General features: G+C 36.8%; 1 protein-coding gene across 5 annotated transcripts in view; it reads right to left on the reverse strand.

Moving 5' to 3' along the window:
- Positions 1–320: 320 nt before the first annotated feature.
- Positions 321–20,582, reverse strand: part of FAM120B (family with sequence similarity 120 member B) — a 52,748-nt gene continuing 32,486 nt past the window's right edge. For 4 of the 5 annotated variants that reach the window (XM_061471330.1, XM_061471333.1, XM_061471332.1 and 1 more), the window contains 5 exons: positions 11,625–11,831; positions 8,586–8,694; positions 7,228–7,341; positions 3,672–3,750; positions 321–1,511 (listed from right to left, as the gene is read on the reverse strand). In XM_061471330.1, coding sequence (XP_061327314.1) covers positions 3,689–3,750; positions 7,228–7,341; positions 8,586–8,694; positions 11,625–11,831 — 492 coding nt within the window. In that variant the 3' untranslated portion in view covers positions 321–1,511; positions 3,672–3,688. The remainder of the gene's footprint in view (positions 1,512–3,671; positions 3,751–7,227; positions 7,342–8,585; positions 8,695–11,624; positions 11,832–20,582) is intronic. The other variant, XM_061471331.1, reaches the window with a different exon arrangement.

Raw genomic sequence — 20,582 nt, forward strand, 5'->3', positions numbered from 1 at the left:
GGAACCTTTAAGGTCATGTTCTTGTATATTGTTTCCTTCTACAGTCCATAAGCTTTATGGTACTGTGACCAATTTAAGGTTCATGGTGACAGGAAAGTAGCAACTTTGTTTTGACTTCATGCTTCTCCTTTCACTTTATGATTCCTGGTGGGAAAAAAACCTTTGGCATGGAAATAATAATAAGCAGCTTCTGCTTATGGTCTAACATTAGAAAGAAAAAAAAAAGCCTCACAGAGAAGCTAACAATTCTTCAGTAGTCAGGGTAATTATTACCAACAATTCATAACATACCACAACTAGCACAGCAAAACTCCCACTCCAACAGTATTTAACTTTATTTATTGAGGCCAACCAAAATCTTTTCTCATATCAAAGCCTGAAGGGGAAATTACCAACAAATTCTGGCACACAATTACATTCTTTTCAAATACACTATTATACATCATGAGATTCCTGAAACTAGAGAACTTTCCATAAAAGTCGGATCACATTATTCTAAGAGATTTTAAGGGGGAAGAAAAGAAAAAGAAAAAAGCGGTTGTACAATTAACCTTTATGCTATTTGAGGCTGAAAGTGCCCAGTCTTGGGTAAAAAGGGGTTCTTCTAAAGTGTTTACAATCATGTTACAGTTAAAAAATGTTACTTTTCTACCATGTGGCTTACTTTCATAGTTTCTCAGTCTCAGAGAATGAGAAAAGGGTACCTAAAAGATTCCAGAAAGTTATAAAATCAGTTTCTATGTACAAAACTGCTATAGCTTTAATGTCCTATTATTTTGGGGCCTTTCAGAGCTGAGTCAAATGGATAGTCCTCTTCTGGAATACCTAGAATTCTCTTCCATATGCAGTGAGTCATTTATGAAGTATTTAAGGTTTATCTGTCTTTAGCCTCAAAGTCTAAGTGTCTTAAGACACACTAAGACTTAGACTAAGCCTCTGGCCAGTATAACTTTGGAGGAAATTCTAAATCAATAGAAAAAGGCAGTAGGAATGTCCCTTTCACGACAAAATCCCTGGAATGCAAATCAGACACTGTGCTGTGTAAAAATGGTGTCTGTTCAAACTGTTAATAGAATAGCATAAAGGTTTAACAGAAGAGGCATAACAGTTTTCACAACAGAACCAAATGAATTGATTAAAATTTTGTAGCCTTCTTCAATACCTAGGACTGCCCTCTATTTTTTACATGTAACTTTTTGATGATCATTTTTTATAAGCATGTCAACCAGGTTTTTGCAAAGTGCCCCAAATAATACTTTGTGGAACTTAAACTATATAATAATTGTTTCACAACACTCCATAATTTACTTCTCTAAGCTACAGGCTAGAAGCAAAAAAGTATAAAAATAAAATGGAACTGAAAATGAGGCATGATAAACTTCTGATTAGACTCTCCCACCACCAGTTTTGAAACACTGATGAAGTTTTAATGATTTTCAGCATACAGCAATTCATAACACATCTTGTTCTCTTAGCCATTTTCATCCACTTCCAGTAATGAGCAGGATCACCTGGGTGATTTAAAAACCAAACAGTTGTGAGGAGAACATGAAGAGAACACATGAACATCAACACTGAAACAATTTTAGAAGTTATAGCCTGTTGCAGTGTAAGATTTAGTGATCCGTATTACACAGCTGATTAAACTACCACAAGGACGCATTCTAGGTTTAGTGATCAATGTATTAATTATCCAAATCAGCATCTGAAGTTCTGCAAGTCTTAACACAAGCACTAAGTTTCACAGCATCTGCTACTCTCTGTCAGGATTGGTCATGAGATAGTTTTTAGATTTAATTTTCAAATGCTTATAAAAATAAATACAATTATATATAATAAGAAGGCTAAGAGTGAGATACAGTTTCTGTATCAGTAAAATCTAGAATGATCATTATGAGAGCTACACTAACAAGATATTGGTCAGTATTATTCAAAAGAAAAATAGTCCAAAAGAGTGGATTTTCCAACATGATAAACATTAAGGCCACAGTTTTCTGTGGAAATACAAGATTTTGTTCACATGCAACACCACTGACTTTACCGTTTGAATTATCATCATCAGTGACTCAACATGGTCTTAGGAAAATCTGCACACTGTATCAAATTTCAAATCTTGCTCTTAACATTTTGCCTCTATCTTTGGATATCCCCTTTTTCGGCTGCATATATTTTTTTTTTTTTTGAGAGAAGGAATGGGACACCAAACTTTCATTTCTCTTTCATCTTATACCTCCTGTATGAGAAGAAGAGATGTTCTTACATAACTTCACGCACTGAAAATGCTGAAGTCAAAACTAAAGATACTGCAATTCCAAAGCACATAAATAGCTGAAACCCCATCAGTTCCATAAACATCTGCTTGAGCCAACCCCATTCAAAGCTTGCTAAAAATCTAAGAAAAGCATGAAATTGTTGAAGATTACCTAGATGGAGACAATTATCAATTAGGTTGAGATGAAGATCAGTAAAGAGATAAACACAGTTCTAAGTGTGTCACCCACTTTCTATGTGACATAAAGTGTTGTTGACACTTTCTTCCTCTAGCACAATTTTTATACTTCATGATTTAAAATGGGATTTCTACATAACTGCCTAATATTTTTAGCCTGAAGATAATAATTAAGTAAAGTACCTCTGATTATTTTTAGCCGAATGGGTATGCGAATGGAAGACATAAGAACGTTGTTGCAATCTCTAAAACAGTTCCTTAATAAACACAAGTAATGACTTGAAGAGGGGCTTTTGTAGTACCAATTTACCAACATATGATCCTATGGTGCTGTTAAAAATTGCATGTGCTCTGTTATTTTACAGTTCTTTAGCATTATTTATATAACTCCATTTATAATGAATTAATTTTATAATAAAACACACACATCCATGAAATGAAATCACAAAGTGAAATAGAGCAACTTTTAAGAAATAATTCTGAAGGTGTTTAAATTAGAATTCTGGACAGGAAAGAAGACTTAGCTCTCTTAAGTAAGTTTACAGAAGTAAGTATGACAGATTCTTTCTCTCCTCAGCAGTGATGTGGGTCCCTGTGGTTCTCAGTCAGCTGAGATACACAAAGGTATTTAACTAGAAGTGCCAAAAGTAATAGCAATTTTTTTTTGCATTTTACAGGAAGGTGATCTTGGTTCATTGGTAGATGATGTTGACATCAGTAATATCATGTTTCAAATTTTTCAATGGGTTTCGGTAACAATGGTGTAACACTTAAAGATATAATCCACAATTAAGACACAAACTGCTGTGAATTAACATGAACCACAATTCAGCAGGGATATTCATGGTAAGTAAACTCTTGTAATACACGTCTATAACAAAAATATGCAAACCTTATAGTTTAAGTCTTAAAGCTTGCAATCAGGAATATCTAACAATATAAAACCACTTCAGACTTTGAAGTGCCAAATGGACAAAAAAATATAGCTATACTGGGATGCTATTTTGCTTCAGCTGGTGCCTTTAACTTCAGTTTTAATGATTCTGATCTCATAGCAAGCTTAGACCTAATGTAACAAGTGATTAACAAGCTGAATAGCCTCAGCTTTGAGTTATTTCCTCCACAATCACATGGTTCAGTTATTCCGTAAAGTCCATGAAAAGACAATCTCATAAACAAAAAATATCTCAATGGTAACTACCCCATCATCTCAGTTTGCTACCTGTACACTTGTACTCCTCACCGAGAAGGAACATGGAATCTTCTCCTTCGGTCTGGATGACATGATCTATACTCTCTACCTGGAGGGAGGGGAGGATTTAAATGTTTTTAATTAACATTAAAGCAAGAATATAAGAGCTTATTCAGATAGTCTGAAAGAAAAACTACATTTATAAAAATATTAAAAAAAGAACATGTCCCTTTCCAGTTCATGTATAGTTATGGCTATATTTTGAGATGTTGGAGCACAGTCCCTGGCAGCATTGCTCTTAAAGCACTTGGCCCACTGCAACTGTTAAATCTAGTCCAACTCATGGGTTGGGATAGTGAATCATACAGGTCATACACTGTGGCTGACAGATCAGACCACGTGAATTCAGTAAAGTAAAATATACTATTTAGAGTCAGACTTAAGCTGTATTAACAAACGTTTTCATACTGGTTTAAGTGTGCCTGTGTACAGTGCTGCTTCAGTTAGATTTCTATAAGCAAAGCAGTACTCAAAACTCAAAATGAAATCTTTTTTCAGCACCAAAATTCTGCCAAGTCCCACCTACTTTCCAGTTCCATCAAAATCTTGTTAACCAGAAATATGCTTGAACACAGAGTATGCAGCGTAAGTGTGGAAGCCTTGATTAAATACATAAAATCATAGAATAGATTGAGTTGGAAGGGACCTTCAAAGGTCATCTAGTCCAACCCCCCTGAAATCAGCAGGGACATCCTTCAACTAGATAAGGTTGCCCAGAACCACATCCAGCCTGGCCTTGAATGTCTCCAGGGATGGTGCATCCACCACCTCTCTGGGCAACCTGTGCCAGAATTTGACCACCCTCATTGTAAAAAATTTTGTCCTCACATCTAGTCTGAACCTCCTCTCTTTCAGTTTAAAACCATCACCCCTCACCCTATTGCAAAAGGCCCATCTTTCTTATAAGCCCCTTTTATAGCAAATGATTTTTTTTTCCCTTTCTTTTTTATGTTAATTTAGATCTAGGGGGTAATTTATATGCTATGACAAACACTCTAGGTGTTTATCAGCTGGACTGTGGAAGAGTGGCAAAGACACATAATAGCCGATATCATGATTTCCACAGTTGTTAGTGCTCAGTTTATTTTCAGCTATTTGTAGAATGAGGTAACAATGTGATTCAAAATAATGTATTAGTGATTTTAACTTCTAATTAATGAAGTTTTGTCTGCCAATAGGCTATATGGCATAAAATGTGGTGTTTCAACCATGAAACTAGAATCTGTAAAGTCATGGTTTGCTACAGACGTCTATGCTACCTTGGGCAAGGCTTTGAAACTCAAAGATTATGAAGTGCTGCAATGCAGTTTCATATCTCAGTAACAGAAGCCTAACCTTAAATTTAAATTAGATACCTAAGATCTGTCTAACAAGCATCAGAAAAGGACAGACACTCAGAATAGGATACACAACAGCCAACATGCTAAATAGGAAGTCTTCCAAATTAATAAACAAGAAACACTAAAGGAAAATCTCCCTCCCTGTAAGGCTTAGATCTTCTGCTCTGGGTTACATGGATACACTCTCCATTTGTGACACACATACATACAAGAAATTTATGAAAAGAACTTAAAATAAATAAATCTTTAAAACCCCCAAACCACCCCATTCCCCCAAAACCAGAAAAATCCCACAGCTGAACTCCATTCTCTCAAAATACAGGCAGAGGATGAGATGTTAATTACAACAAATCAGAGTTTAGTATTCACCATAAAATGAGGGAAGCCTATGTTCAGTTCTCATTCTGCCTAAGCAGAATCAAAACATCATTTCAGAGAAATACCAGTGCTTCTAAGCTTTATGCTTTCTGGGTGGAGGCTCTCTTTCCTCCACTGTTAAAAGTTGAGACCATGTCACAAAATCCTTAAACATTAACAGATAAGAGAGAGCAAAGGCTGCGTAATGGTTAGGTACGCTTCTGACACAGAAGATATGGGTCCCGTCCTTTAATTTTTACTGCATTTAATCCGATGATTTATGTATACTATGCAACAGCAGGAACCATAACAATATACCATGGGAATGTACATAAAGGATGGGACAGATAGGTAATTTTACTAGGAAGTTTTATCACATAAGCTATCATGGAACACAAAATCACTACTTTTTCATTCTTTTTTCTCTCTCTTTAGTGAGACACATACATATAGCAGAGAAAAAGCTACATAATGAAGCAACTCATTGCTTCATAACCAACTCATTGCAACTGCTGTCTTAATATTAGCAAACCCAGGAAAAAAACTTCGTCAAAATGAGTCATCTTGGCAGATCAGCTTAAAAGGAGCTCTAAAACATCGCAGCGCTCTTTTGTAAGGACAGATACATTTTCCCAATAAATCTGTGTTAATTACAACAGAGGCAATTTGACTGCACTTATGGGATCATGTTTTAAGAGTATCCTGAGGGTAGTAAATAGGTCTAGTGTAGAAGAAGCCAAGATGTTTTAATAATGCTACTGAAACACATTCATAACACTGTTCAGCACAGTTACTGTGGAACATGCTTTGTGAAATACATATAGTTATAATATCTCTGGAGCTGGTCAGAGATGACCCAACCCCTGAACAGCAGGCTTCTTGAGATGAACATGATACCAATGATCAGTTTTGTTTCTGCTCCTGGTCAGCATACATACTCTGTATTTTAGCTTTACATTTTACATACATGATCAGTCTTTTTCTGTGAATCAAATGATAGTATCTCTCAAGTCTACAACAGTGGCAGCTGAATTAAACTTTATTGGATTTTTTTATTATTTAGCCTTCTTTAGTTATATCATAAATCTCGGCAAACTTCACCCAGAAACACAGAAGAAATTTAAGCTCTACAAACTTAATAAAATATTTGGCCTTTGTTAGACACTTTCTTTTATTTTTGTTAATCTATATGTATATGCTTTAACTCATAATAATGAGAAAAAAACTGAATTATGACAGCTCCACAGTGTTATCCACAGTGATGCTCCACTGAAATGATTGTTCTGTTCAAGAAGTGAGATTGGTGGATAATTTAAGATTAATGCCAAGATAAGACAGAACTTGCGTTTGCACTACTTAGGCAATGATCTGGAAGCTGACACCCTGATCTAGAAAACCACTCCAGAATGTTTTTAACTTTATTCACATGCTTCAATGTTTTGTTGAAGTATGAACTACGATCTGCAGCTAAAGACTTCAGACAGACACTTCCATGCAGCTGTACCAATTTGCTTTACAACTATTATGATTTTAAATATAATTCAGCTGAGACCAAGCATGGAAAGTTTAAATACATAAAAGTTTTTTTTTTGCCAGAACATTGTGAGTAGAAGATGACTCCAGATTATAATGCTACACTCTTCCTCACCTTGCAGAGTTAGTTTTTGCTAATGGCAGTACACAACTATAGCTGATACAAGTTTTGTTACAGATTGCTGTAGTCACAGGATAACTGCATACATACAAATGCAATCTGATATAGACACAGAGCTGTCACAGTGTTGATAGAGACAATTCGAAATACACACATGTGCACACCTTTTTTTTACCTTGTGGTTGAGGATTTCTCCACAGGAACCCCCTCGTCTGGTTATGATATGGAGGAACAAAAGAACTTCTGTGTATTTGTTGGAACCTGGGATTAAATTCTCTTTGCGGTGTTCCTGAAAAACAGTATTTACTAAGCAACTCTAACTGTAAGATTAAAGGAAATAAAAGAGAGACCATTCTTTTTTTGGAAACAACATTTCTTAGTTTTATGCCAAAATACTTATGCACAATTACAATTTCTCCAAACTAAAGTTAGACTAATAAGCATGGGTCTGTCCTTCCGTCCATGCACATCATGATTACAAGCTGTTAACAAGTGTATCTGGAAACCAGATCAAAATTATATGACACAGATTTGGAGACTGCAGTCATTACAACAAACAGAAATCTCTGTCCAAATTGAAATCACAAATCATAACTATAATGGTTAAGTACAGCTCTCAAGCAATAGCAGATGCTAACAAGGTCTGGTATCATAAATTACCAACAGATACCTTTAGTTTTGGATGTCCAGCACCAGTATGGTGTAGTACCACAGCAGAAGTATCACTGACACGTAATGCAAAGTACTGAACTAACAGAAAATCACTCTTGTTTAATTTGCTCAAGGAATTTTGAAGGGGTAATTTTTATCTTCACAGACACAACTGATCAGGTATTAAGCAGGTAATAAACTTAATAGCAGCATAAGCACTGTGATTCAGTATGAATTATTTTGAAGCCTCAAAATCCCTAACATTCAGAGTGATCAGTGAATGGTGCTAAAAACCTTTCAGATGTTTTTCCCCCCTAAAAGTCAGGCAGATGAAGTGGGAAAACCAAATGTCTTTAGTAAACTGAGCCATAAAGTTGACAGGGGTGGAAGCAAAGTCTTGGGCAGAGGGAAAAAAAAAGGCATTGTCCAGGTTGCCCAAAAGCCTGTATCAGTCAGTCCAATAAAGAGTATTCTCTCTTCAGTGCCTCACTTGGACCTTTAACTATGAACATTAAAATAGCTTCCCTGAGGGAAAGAAGAAAAAAAAACCTCTGAGTCATCTAATTCCTTCTATAAATTAACTTTAGTCACTGAGTAAATAGCAGTGATGTTTCAGTCAGTGAAAGATATTTTATTTACTGCATATATCTCACTACCTGTGTAGCTAGATGGAAATACTATTCTATTCAAACTTGGGTAATCCGAGTCACGTAAATTCCTGAAACCACGAAATATTTTCCCAGATCTCTCCTTTGGTTTCTTGGAGAAAGATCTTACAATTTCATTGGCTTGATGGGCTGCCTATGTAAATGCTGCTGCTGTTGAAAGATAATTGAGCTTATCAATATATTGACTTATCGAGAAAATCAACACAATGCCAACCTGTGATAAATCCATTCCCTCTTGGTCTGCTGTGTATTGTTCTTTTCTTTGCCATGCAAGCCTTGCAAATGAAAGACTTCAGATTCTCAAAGGGTGTATACAAAGATTCCTGCAGACAAGAGGGTTAAAAATCAATGGATGTGCTGCTTTTCTCTCTTCAGGTGCAGCACAAATAAATCACATATACCACAACTTAGCCACACTCATGTATATATGAAAGTGGTAGATCTGGTTCACATTTTTTTTTCAGGAAACAAAGTTCAAATATTTTGTATTAAAAGTGGATTCTTGGAGAGATGAGTAGAGGAGAAACCATACCATCTACACTGACCCCATTAGCTAATTCGGTTTTAATTTAAAAAAATTGATCATGAACATATTCATTACTGAGAAGCACAATAAGAAGGCTAACAATGTGATAACATCATTGCCTCACTGCTTTATGAGACTATTATATCCAATTTTCTGTGTGGATAAACAAACTAATATGATTACTGTTATGAAAAACAGAGAACTAGATAAGATGAGCTTAGCATATTTTTTTTTAAAGCAAGATGGTTCTATTTTTGATTCTTATCAGAAGCTATCCATTTTTTATCTTTAATAGCTGCTAGGCTACAAAGAGCTCAGCTACACAAAAACCGGTCCACAAATATATCAACTGCATGTAATTTATACATTTTCTTCTTTTGGTAAAAGAATCTGCTGGAAGTAAACCCTAAAATGTTCAAAATTTCTGGTATACATGTAAATGTTTAACCAAGATTGTATTTCTACTGCAATTTTCATAAAGCTATAAAATGAATTTAAGCCCATCATAATCCAAACAATGATTCTGAGATCTCCCTGAAGTAATGTAACTATCCAGATCATAGAGAAGGGGCCTTAGGAGTTAGAAGACAAGCACCAAACACCAAAAGGAGTAATTTCTTCTTATCCTATTACTTATCTTTTCTAAAATAAAAAAATCCCATGTAGAATATCTGTTTTCTGAAAACAATGCTGTCACTATCATCAGATTAGATTTATGGTGCTCAAGGGCAGATTGTTAACACAGAAGTGCTGAAAGATCTTGGCTTCCACCAGTACATTAAGCTCTGCCAGAGACTAAGTACCAGCTGAACTTATAATAATAGGAAAAACCAATGACATATGCTTGTTGCCTTGCCAGTGTCCCTAGCTAAACTGGCATCTCTTGGCAATTCTCCCCCAAACAGTTCTTGTCTCGAACTGATAAGACGGAAAGCTATTTTATTGGTCTGGGAGCTATCTCTGCCATATATGTACCATAAAATTGTACCTAAAAAAGAAAAAGGTATTTAAGCTACTCTAAAAATTCACAGGGCTAGGCTGTTCTTTCCCACAACAGAACCGTTTATCTGGGGTTTGTTTAAACTAGAGTATCAGGCTTTCAAAACCCTAACCCAGATATTTTAGTTGATCAAGAAAATTTCCAACTCTGTTCTAGAGATCTAAGCACCTTCCTTCCTTTAACCTGATCATATCAAGATATTTTCAAATGCTGGCTAAAACATGCGATCTAGCACATTTAAAAAAACCTCTCAGGGAATATCAATTTTCTACAGATATAGACACATATTGTAAAAGTTATTTACTAACCTGAATTCTACCCAAATGGAAAAGAATTATCAGGTTCACATAGATCTGTACAGGTTCATATTTTCCCATTTATTCTTTGGACACTCTACTGCACTGCAAAAGTCCTACATGAAAAACTGGAGGAAGCACTGGCCCAATTCAAAATCTACTGAAATCAACTGACCAATTAATGGGAGCCACAGGATCTGGGTAGAGGCTATAGTCCTAATCATATGATTGATTTCATATGGAAAATATTATCCTCCTTCTCCTCCATGCTAAAAACACATACATTCCACCCACCCACACATGTCCCACTCATCATTGCAGATCCAGATGGTATGTAACTGGACACAAAATTAGAAAAGAAAACTAATTGTACAACTAGTATTGAATGCATGAGATTAAAATCATTGAAAACTGAAAAATGCTGTGTCTGTAATCACTTTTATTTATTTTAACCTCAAGTGATACATGTAACAGCAGGTAAAAACATTTCAAAGATAAAATTTTCAAAAGTAACTAAATGATACAGGATTTTCAGTACCACACTGAAAAGAATCACATTAATCAAAGGTCTTAAGAGCTATCTACACCGATGAGTACAGATCTACCCAAGCATCTCTCCACATACTCTGTGCCAGTGGAGCATGAGCCAGGTCTCGTCCAAGGCTTCACCAGCATATTCCTACCACCTTGTCCAAAGTCTAGCAGACCCTACCTCTGAGCCTGGCCAGGATGCCACCCTAACACAACCAGATGTGGCCCATATCCAGCAAGACTCTGCTGCTATGTCCCTGGCCTGGGCAGATATGTTTTAAATAATACTGTTTTTATGGTAATATAGCATGCAAATTGCACAAATCTCTAGCCTGTCAAAGTAGGATTGAGAGCTACGTAAGTACTTGGAGGTACAAGAAGGTACCTGGTGAGATTCTGAAAAAATACCTAGATACCTACCTTCCTCCAGTTTCCAGTTCCTCTTTGAATTCACCAAACCTTCGAATAGAATTTTAGGCTCCTTAATAACACTCTTAAACACTTTAACAATTACACCCAGTATGTTTACTGAAAGACATTCTTAGTATGTTGCCTAAAATCTTAAAGGAAAAAGATCTCTTAATATCTTAGTATGAGAAAACTATTACAGGAATTATCATATTTTGAAATATGACAAGCATTTTGACACTTCCTTATATTATTTTTCTGAGCAACAGAAACAAAAATAAAGGTAAAATCATAGCTTTCTTCATAGTCTCAGTATTTCTATCTTCTTAGTTTTTTTTTTGTCAGTGGAGAGGATGAAAAAGGAATAAGGAAGAGAGGAAAAATACAAAGAAAGTGGACCAGTGTAAACATGAATATTAAAACAATAAACAAACATGGACAGGTACATTTATCAAAGAATACAGAACTGTTTAAGAGGATGCAATTACTCACATTGCCTTCCAAAAGCTCCTCCAAAGAGCAACCTCGATGTGACTGCTGGTATTTTTCTTGGAAAAGTTTTCCATCAAACACCTGCCAAGGCATCAAATCATCCATTCTGAATGGAAAGCCACAGGCACTATTGGCCATCAGCAAAGTTGAAAGGCCACGCACAATGACAGCACCAAGATGCACACCTCTGGAGTCCACTTGCGCAAGCTGTGCACATAAGAGAAACCAAAAAAGGGAGACCTCACAAATCAGGAAATATAAGCAAACCTACCACCACATATACCCATGCAAGCAGAAGAGCAACGATAAACAGTCCCAAAGTTGTGACAATGATGGTCCTCTACTGAACAGTAGAATTCATCAAAGGATTCTGTACCTAGGTTTATTTAATAAAATGGAAGTGAAGTTTGTTTTAATAAATACAGCATCTTATTCAAGTTTTTAAGACAGAAATAGTCAGAATGAAAATGGAAAGACAAATAAATGGCTATTCTCCACAGCATTTCTGAAGAATTAGCAGTTCCCCCCCGAAGAATTCTGCTAGCAGAATGTAAAACATGAGCTGGGAGTATAAAATGATGTATACAGTGATCCACTTGACCTTCCAAAGTTTGACCAGGCAGGAAATGTTACAGAACTTAGACATCATTTAAATTATGAGATTTGACAGAACAAAGTTTGTTGTGCCCAGGCTTTTTTTTTAAACACTCTAAAATTTCCTCTGACTGTAGTCTGAAAGTCAAATTATTTCACTTCAACATGGATGTCTCCAGAAGAAATACTGGAACAGTGTGAAGACATCCAGAAAATACAAAATGTGAAACTCAACAACACAATTAAAACTCATGGCCAAAATAAACTTGATGGGTGAATTTAACATCCTGCTGTGGCAAAGAACAGCAAACTATAAAAGCCTTGAATTCAATATGGGGAAAACTGTGATTTTAAGTACTGTGTAAATTGTACAAAGCTCCTCAGTGGGGAATGCCTCTTCCACAGTCTGTACTGAAGCAGTTTGTCAAGACCAGGAGGGATTCATAACAGTGTGGCCATCAATACTGTCATCTGTGGCAATTGTTGTACCCTTACAGTACAGTTTTCCTTTCAGTATAAATTATACTAGGAATAGAACAGCATTCAAAATAGTCTGGAACAGAAAGGACAAAAATGTGGCTCAAGTTTGTCTTAGTCGAACTCCTGGAGAACTCTGAAGTGTTTGCTTGAAATGCACTGGAAAGGGTTGGCCCATTACTAACAAAATCAACATCTTGTATCTTGAAAGACCCCCAAAGGACTTAAAGGTATGCACATACAGCACCAGTGCCCTATTTAAAAAAAAATGGCAAGTAATAGCAGACAACAAGAAATGTACTAACAGATCAGAACATTTTCCTTCCTAAGGCCTGCATAAAATCAGGAAATCTTTGCTACCATCATGGAGCTACAAAGCTTGCACCAAAAGAGACAAACAATAAATTATTTGGAGAATATAGCTAGACCCTGGTCAAGGACTTAGGTTTTCTGTATTATTAAATGAGCTGAAGTCTGTTGTATAATTTGACTATGTGAAACTGGCTTCTGTGAGAGGGCTCCCACTAACCACAGGCAAGGGGCAGTAGGGTTCTCTTAAGGTGACTTGAAGATATGAGGTGTACTTCCACTGGATGTTTTTTCCACTGTGCAAAAGCAAAGAGGACCTAGAGATGACAATGCAGGCAAAAGATACCAGGAAGGGTGGTTAAGAGCTCTCTGGGAAGAATTTCTGCTTCTAGTGATTCCTGGAAAGGCAACAAGCTGGCCACCAGGGCACTGACCCAACACAACACTCAATACTTGAAATTCACCTAATACAGATAACTGAAGACAACCACTGACATCCAGATAAATGTAGACAATGTAAGCTAATTTGTGCATCCACTTAGAATACGAAAGGCCTATTCGTTTTCTGACCATGACACTTCATACTTGAGTAAAAGTGACCTTCTTCTCCCCATCCTTTAAAACAAAAGTATTTTCAGTATGGGATCAGGCTATTGAGTTTCAGGAAGTTACTGTCTCCAGATGTAAGCTGTCATTTTGCTGGCTGACACTAGTAACTACATGCACACTCATAACTCTCTTGCTCTGGCAAGCAAAGCAGGCCTTTGAAAACCATTTAACAATGCTGAAAGGTACTTGAAAGAGGAATGAGGTTTAAGTGAGCCAATATTACTGGTACTAAAGTAGACTGCAAGAGCACACACAGCCAGTTACCACGTTGCATCTGAAAGATTCTTATGTTGCACTAGCCAGACTGTTTCTGATCAAACCTTAAGACCTGCTAAGGAAATGAGTCCACATCATTACAAGCTTTAAAATGGAATCTGATTGGTTTGTGATCACACAGTGAAACTTTACAAGCAGGAAATGCAAAGAGAAAGAACTGCTGGGAATCCTCAGAATTCTCCCCCCCCCCTTTTTTTTTTTGTTAACTAATCCAGCTAGGGAACTCTCTCAGAATTTACGCATCCTGGTCTTGTTCACAATGCAACAATAAACTGAACATCAAATAACTTCAATAAAATAGAGGATTTTGACAAGCAGTACAGCTTTCCTATTAAGCTACAAGGAAAATGGATGTCAAGCTACAATTAGCAGTAGGGGCCAGCAACAGCAGCACACCAACACTGAATCAAACTTGACCAAACTCATATCAATATGATTTATACCACCAGTAGCCTCTTTGTTATAGATCAGTACAAAACCAGACTGAAATTTCGTGTCAAACAAATCAGTATCTTCTGTCACTGAATTATCAGCAAGTACGCATAACATCAAAAGATTTAATTGCTGAAAACAAACTTTGATGAAGAATAATTAAATATTTAAGCTGTTGAAAAGAGTAAATGCTGTCATCTGCAGCAAGCAATTTCCCATCTTCTAATATAATGGCTGTGACCCACATGACTGTTAATTCATACTTTTTTATCATTTATTGGCAAAGATGCTTATACTGCCCTTTTTAATCCCACTGGTTCCAAGGACGTAAAACAGCTGTTAGAACAGATTACTAATACTATATGTGAATGTTGAATGCCATCTGGACCACAAATCTTAAAATAAAGCTTTCATATCTTTATTATAAAGCTAAGCACAGAACCAACCCAAATATGTGATTAACGCAACTTTCTCCAGTAACGTTATTCAAGTTAGTGCAAAATAAATGCATGCGGTTTTGCAGAACAAGTGCACAAATGAGAATCTGAAACACTGATCTTTTCAACTACACTTGAGACATACTGATTAAGAAGATAGAGTGATGTTGCTGGTGACAGGTTTTACAGGTAGAAGGCTTCACTGTCTAGGGATATCAATCCAGAACTTTCCTAAAGCATTAAAGTGTCACGTGTGGGGGAGTGGTTATCAGGTAAGGCTTGTTTTTCAATGGAAATGAATATTAGCAAGACCAAGGCAAGAACTATGAACAATGATTTCTTTATTTTAATAAGACGGGAAATACATTCACTAAAGGACAGTTTCTATTTTCCACGTCTGGCAATGAAAAGCAAAGAAAACGAAAGCACAGTGAGTCTATAACAATGAGTCTGTGCACATGGCAAACCACAGACTTGCTTTGCCATGGGAATGCTCACAACTGCTTGGTGTCTGCGATGCAAAGACGTCACGATGAGAAGTGGAAAATTCCGAAAGAAAAGAAGGCTTGCCTTCCAGGGCATTACACCCTAGAGATTACTTCTTAGTGGAAATTGTGTCTGTTCTTTCTACTATTTTTATAAACTCAGGACCCCAGTGAATCATGTGAGATATACCCCTGTGATCCTGCTGCTGCTACTCTTACCACCAGCTGATGACATTTGTGAGAGAGAGAGACAAGGGAGTGCGTGAGAACTGCTCCTCCTGCACCAGCTGCCTGCGCTGTGCCCCTGCTGCTGATTGTACAGCAGCAGCTCCCCATCCTCTTAGCATTTGGGGAAAAAGATTACTTTTCCTATTTTCCAACATTAACTGAAGACTGAGAAGAGAACTCAAACTTCACAGTCCTCTCTAGTATCACTGAAGCAGAGGTTAGTGACACTGTGCACAGAAGGCTTGAACTGAACTGGGTAAAGCCCACTTGAAAAGAGCGAGAGAAGGGCTGCAGCACGCACATCACTAATATATCTGGTTTTTATCCTATCAATCTGAGAAATGTCTTTGCTAGCAGAGCCATCCTCATAGACATATCATACCTTTTTCTGCTCTAGAAACACAAGGCTTTGGCTTGTCGACCACAAGTTCAGGCTGAACTGCATTCTCCCTAACTGCAGAAGGAGACTTTGCAAGAAGGAAAGTGTTCGCTCCAGGAGCAGTTGGCAAATCTAGACCCAGAGACTGTATATCCTGCTGAAGAGATTTTACTTACAGGAAGAAAATACGTAGATCTTGTATGCAAAACATGAATTTCAAGGTCAAATTACATCTAACTATAATAATAATAATAAAAAAATCAGGATGTTAAAATACCTTTATGCTTTAAGGCAATACTACTGGTCCTCCAAGACTTTGTGGATTCACAAATGATTTTTTGATAGAGGTGTAAACTTTATCCTATGCATTTTGAAAGATGCACAACCTCCTTTCAGGAACATACTAAAAAACCCCGCAACTTCACCACTCTACAGTAGGGAGTTCAGAGGGTTCAAATTCTGTTAAAGGATTAATAGATTCTACCACAGTTGAAATGGGAGGGCAAGTATCTAAACTGTCAGCAGACACAGATGAAGGCCAGAACCATACCCACTGGCAAAGCTACCTCACTATCTTCATTTCTAGAAACCAAGGAGAAAGGTAAATATATGACAATAATTTTACAGTTCTTTACTTCTGCTACTTCACACATCATCCATACCTTGATGCACTGAACACATTCACTTTAAAACTGGTTCTCTTAGTAAGATTTTCAACAACATTCTAGGGACACACTTTATCAATGAAAAAAACTTGGATTAATAACTGTTACTTAGGTGAAAGTTGGTTTTATGCATTTTTTCCCTGTCGCCTTCTGCCTGTGGTTGAGCTGAATATTGAAGATATGACTATGACTAACATTTTGAAATACAAATTTTAAAATAACTTTAAAATTACATAAGGCATTTTTATCCTACTCCCCCCTTCCTCAGCCCAGCCACCCTCTGTTACAAAACACAACACTTAAGGACAGGGTATTATTTGCTAATTTCTTATTAAAATTAATAAACTGAAGAACAATAATTAAAAATCAATGGAAGCTGACCCAAGCAATAATCTGAATACTTCTCTAGTTTAACCAGTTTATTTTAAATTCATTTGAACTCAGTTAGTTTATTATCAGTATACTACTTCTTACATTACCTCCCCAAACCCACCTGTATTTTAAATGATCAAATATTTAACCATAGGCAGTTTATGCTTGAGCAATAGAGGCAGCAGGTAGATCCTATCTCAGGAACTTGTCATTAAAACAGTAAGGCTTAGCTTTGCCTGGGAGAGGTAAGACACACTGTGCTCCAAATATAAAAACTGTCAACTGATGACAACTTCACTAAAGTTAAATTCACTGTAATAGAAAGTATCAATAAAAGATTCTTTCAACCAAAATACAGACTGCTTTCTTGTATTCCAAATCTTCCTGCCTTCAGCCATTAATATAGAAACAAAGAATCACAGAATGGTTTGGACTGGAAAGGATCTCAAGAACATCTAGTTCCAATCCCTCACCCCCCACCAAATTCCTGGTGTGAGTTGTCAAACGATGTTGTGCACTGGAGCTATATGCTTTGTTCTTCAGCAAAGGTAACCTAAAGTAGTGCAACGGTAGTAAGCCGAAGGACTGTTATCCTACAGAGATGGGCTGGTGAAACAGTACATTTACTTGGCATCAATCAGCTTTAAGCAATAGGCTGCTGGGAGTGTAGTACATCACCTGCTTCCTTGACCTGGCAAATTGAGTGGGGAGAAGAGCACCAGTATTTTGAAAACACAACTAAGGTTTATCCTGATAAAAGATTACAGCTTAAATTAAGCTCTTCCTGCTTAAGCAAGGTGTGTGTGAAGGAAAATGAGGATTGAAAAGAGATCCTATGAGGGCATCTGCTGCAACAGAAACTAGATAAACCAGTTTTTAAACACTTCTAAGGCTTTGCAGTAAATATTTACCAGTAAAGAACCCAACTGTTTAGTATTTATATGTTGAGGAAAGTTTATTGACTGGATTTTATCAGGAGTTTGATGTAAAATGATACCTCTCTGTGGAACAACACTGTTATTTATATTAAGCCAAAAACTCCAAAGTAGTCGTCCTAAAAAAAGCTTACAAATTTCTTTTACCTTTAGCACCCTCAAAAGTAACAACACAGAAGTACTACTGCTAACCAATCTGCAAGCAGATAAAAATCTCCTTCAGTTCTAAAAAGCCTGCTTCTCATTTCTTGTTTGGTTTTCAAAAATACCAGCCTTTATCAGAGCTCTTAATCATATCTACAATGAACCCCAGCATAAATGACATTTCTCTGATGATAAGTGTCACCAGTTAAAAAGTTTAGTCCCTTCAGCTTATTTGTGCACAGTTATGTATTAGACACCACACTAGCACCTGCAAAAAAAGATTAAAATAACATTATCTTTCTTTCTTTAGCCACAACTGCCTGCCTCTGATCTAAATGATTACTGGGCTAATTACAGTAGATAATACATGGGATATTTACAGAACATTTGCATAAATTTTGAGCTACAGTCATCAGTCTAACATCTGACTGTAGCCCAGCCAGCAGCCATTTGTCCCTTCTATAAAACTGAATGGATTCATTAGGATTTTAATTTTTACTGCCTTAAATACATGCTTGTGTTTTTGGTGACAAACCTTTGAACCTCCTTACCCTTCTTTCATATAGATAATACTGAATTTATTTGGTAGCAAAATACATTTAATTTGTTTGGGACTCTGAAAACTCTTAAGATCACATTTTCTTTTTCATTTTTTGTTTTTCGCCAAAACATAGTTCAATGTTCTGGAATTATGAGAGGGGGAAGTACCGGTAGCTCCATCTGCCTTGCAGCTAATAAAGTTTGTCCCCGATGAAAGACAAAGTGCTAACAGACTCCTGGTATGGCTGAACCAGGAACTGCATCTGAAATGGTTCAGTAATTATCTGAATTTTTTTCCCATGCCTGTAGCAATGTCTCCCTCTCACATGGATGCCCTAATAACATGATGACACATTAAAGGTTCCTCCTGTTAGGCAATTTAAAGCGTCTTCTCCTTATCCCCAGCTGTCTATTTAAAACAACCGGCAGTAACTTACTTCTCTCAGAGACTCCTACATCTCTGTCAAATGTGGCTGAAATTAGCCAACATATTAAGAGTTATTAGGGGACATAGAGAATAACTTCAAATGCTTGCAAAAGGTCACTTCCCTCTCTTATTACCAGTAACTTTCCATTGTAAGCCCCCACATATCAAACTTATTCCGCTCTGTCCTGGTTTTGGCTGGGATAGAGTTAATTTTCTTAGTAGTTGGTGCAGTGCTGTATTTTTGCTTTAGTCTAAGAATAATGCTGATAACACACCGATGTTTTAGTTGTTGCTAAGTACCCTAAGTCAACAACTTTTCAATTTCCCATGCTCTGCCAGTGTTAAACTACAACACACTCCTTTACTTTCTGACACTCACTATATATATTTCTGTATTCTACTCTACAGTGATTAGCTCCTTTACCAAAATCTTTAAAATGAGGGGCTTCATTTGCCACTACCTGCAAATTGACCATACTCCTGATTTAAAGTCCTTATCCACACCTTAGCTCAGCCCTTTCCTTCTCCTTAATTACAGGACTCATCCATGGAAAAAAGTTTTGGGAGCAAAAACCCTGCCACCAACACAACCTTGCACCAACACAACTACTCAGCAGACCATACTTGGCTACGTTTGCTAATGCAGTGTGCCCTTTCACAGCCGCAGATTATACTGGCAAATGGTAGCTGGTTAGGCGTGCCACTGCTCAGCGTGCTGCTATCTGGTGGACTATCTTGTGGACATTTTTTATAGCGTACCATGAAACCACTGCTGTGGAATAAGACATCATTATGACTACAAAGAAATTTTGATAGATGGGAGTTCATTACTAAAACTGTCCAAGGTTTAATTAAGCAAGCTTAAAAATGAGGTTTTTTTCCTCCCCAGAATCAGAGTAGCTGTTCAAGATCTATATAATTGTCCTAATGTATGACCATTCCCTTTCTCAACCTGTTTTGAGTATATACTTTTTAAGAGCCTGATCCAGCGAACCTCAGCAGAACTACATTAGGCAAAATTTAATATATCTGAACCTTCCAGAAACATTATGATGACTGTTACTGATGTCATGGCTGGTATATTATCATGGCTCTTCAAATAAAACCGTCATTGTGTGAAGATGGTTAGCACAGAGAAATCCAGGAGAACAAATACTGTTTGCAATATAGGCTTTGTTGTTTGTTGGTTTTGGTTTTCCTTCTCAGGTTTCTTTGTACTGCAAAGCAGCTGCACAATAAGATTGTTGATACTACAGTTCACCTTTTGAAGTGATATGGTCCAAGGTAAACAGTTTTGGCTAAGCAGTTTTCTAGCTGTTAAGTCCACAAGTTGAGGAAGAAAAGAACCAGTATGCTTCTATTTCACAACAATCTCGAGTTCCAAGACAAATCAAACATGAATCAATAAAGTAGTAACACAGATGACCTATGAAAAGAACTGCCAACCTGCAATCTGTGATCAGGTATGTTCAAGACACAAACAACTGATCTGTAATTAGGTTGTGAGAGTACCACTTGCAAGATACCTATTTCTTTTGGAAGGGAAAACTGCCATACTTGAAAGCTGCTATCTTTTGGCATAAGAACATCAACTCTATGTTATCGTTCAGATGAACACATACAGTGAAATCAGAGAATCCCTGTTTGGT

Source organism: Pezoporus flaviventris, unplaced genomic scaffold, assembly GCF_033815535.1.
Source record: "Pezoporus flaviventris isolate CSIRO_AGI_PZ_B2104156 unplaced genomic scaffold, CSIRO_AGI_Pfla_v1 ptg000066l, whole genome shotgun sequence".
Lineage (NCBI taxonomy): Eukaryota > Metazoa > Chordata > Aves > Psittaciformes > Psittacidae > Pezoporus > Pezoporus flaviventris.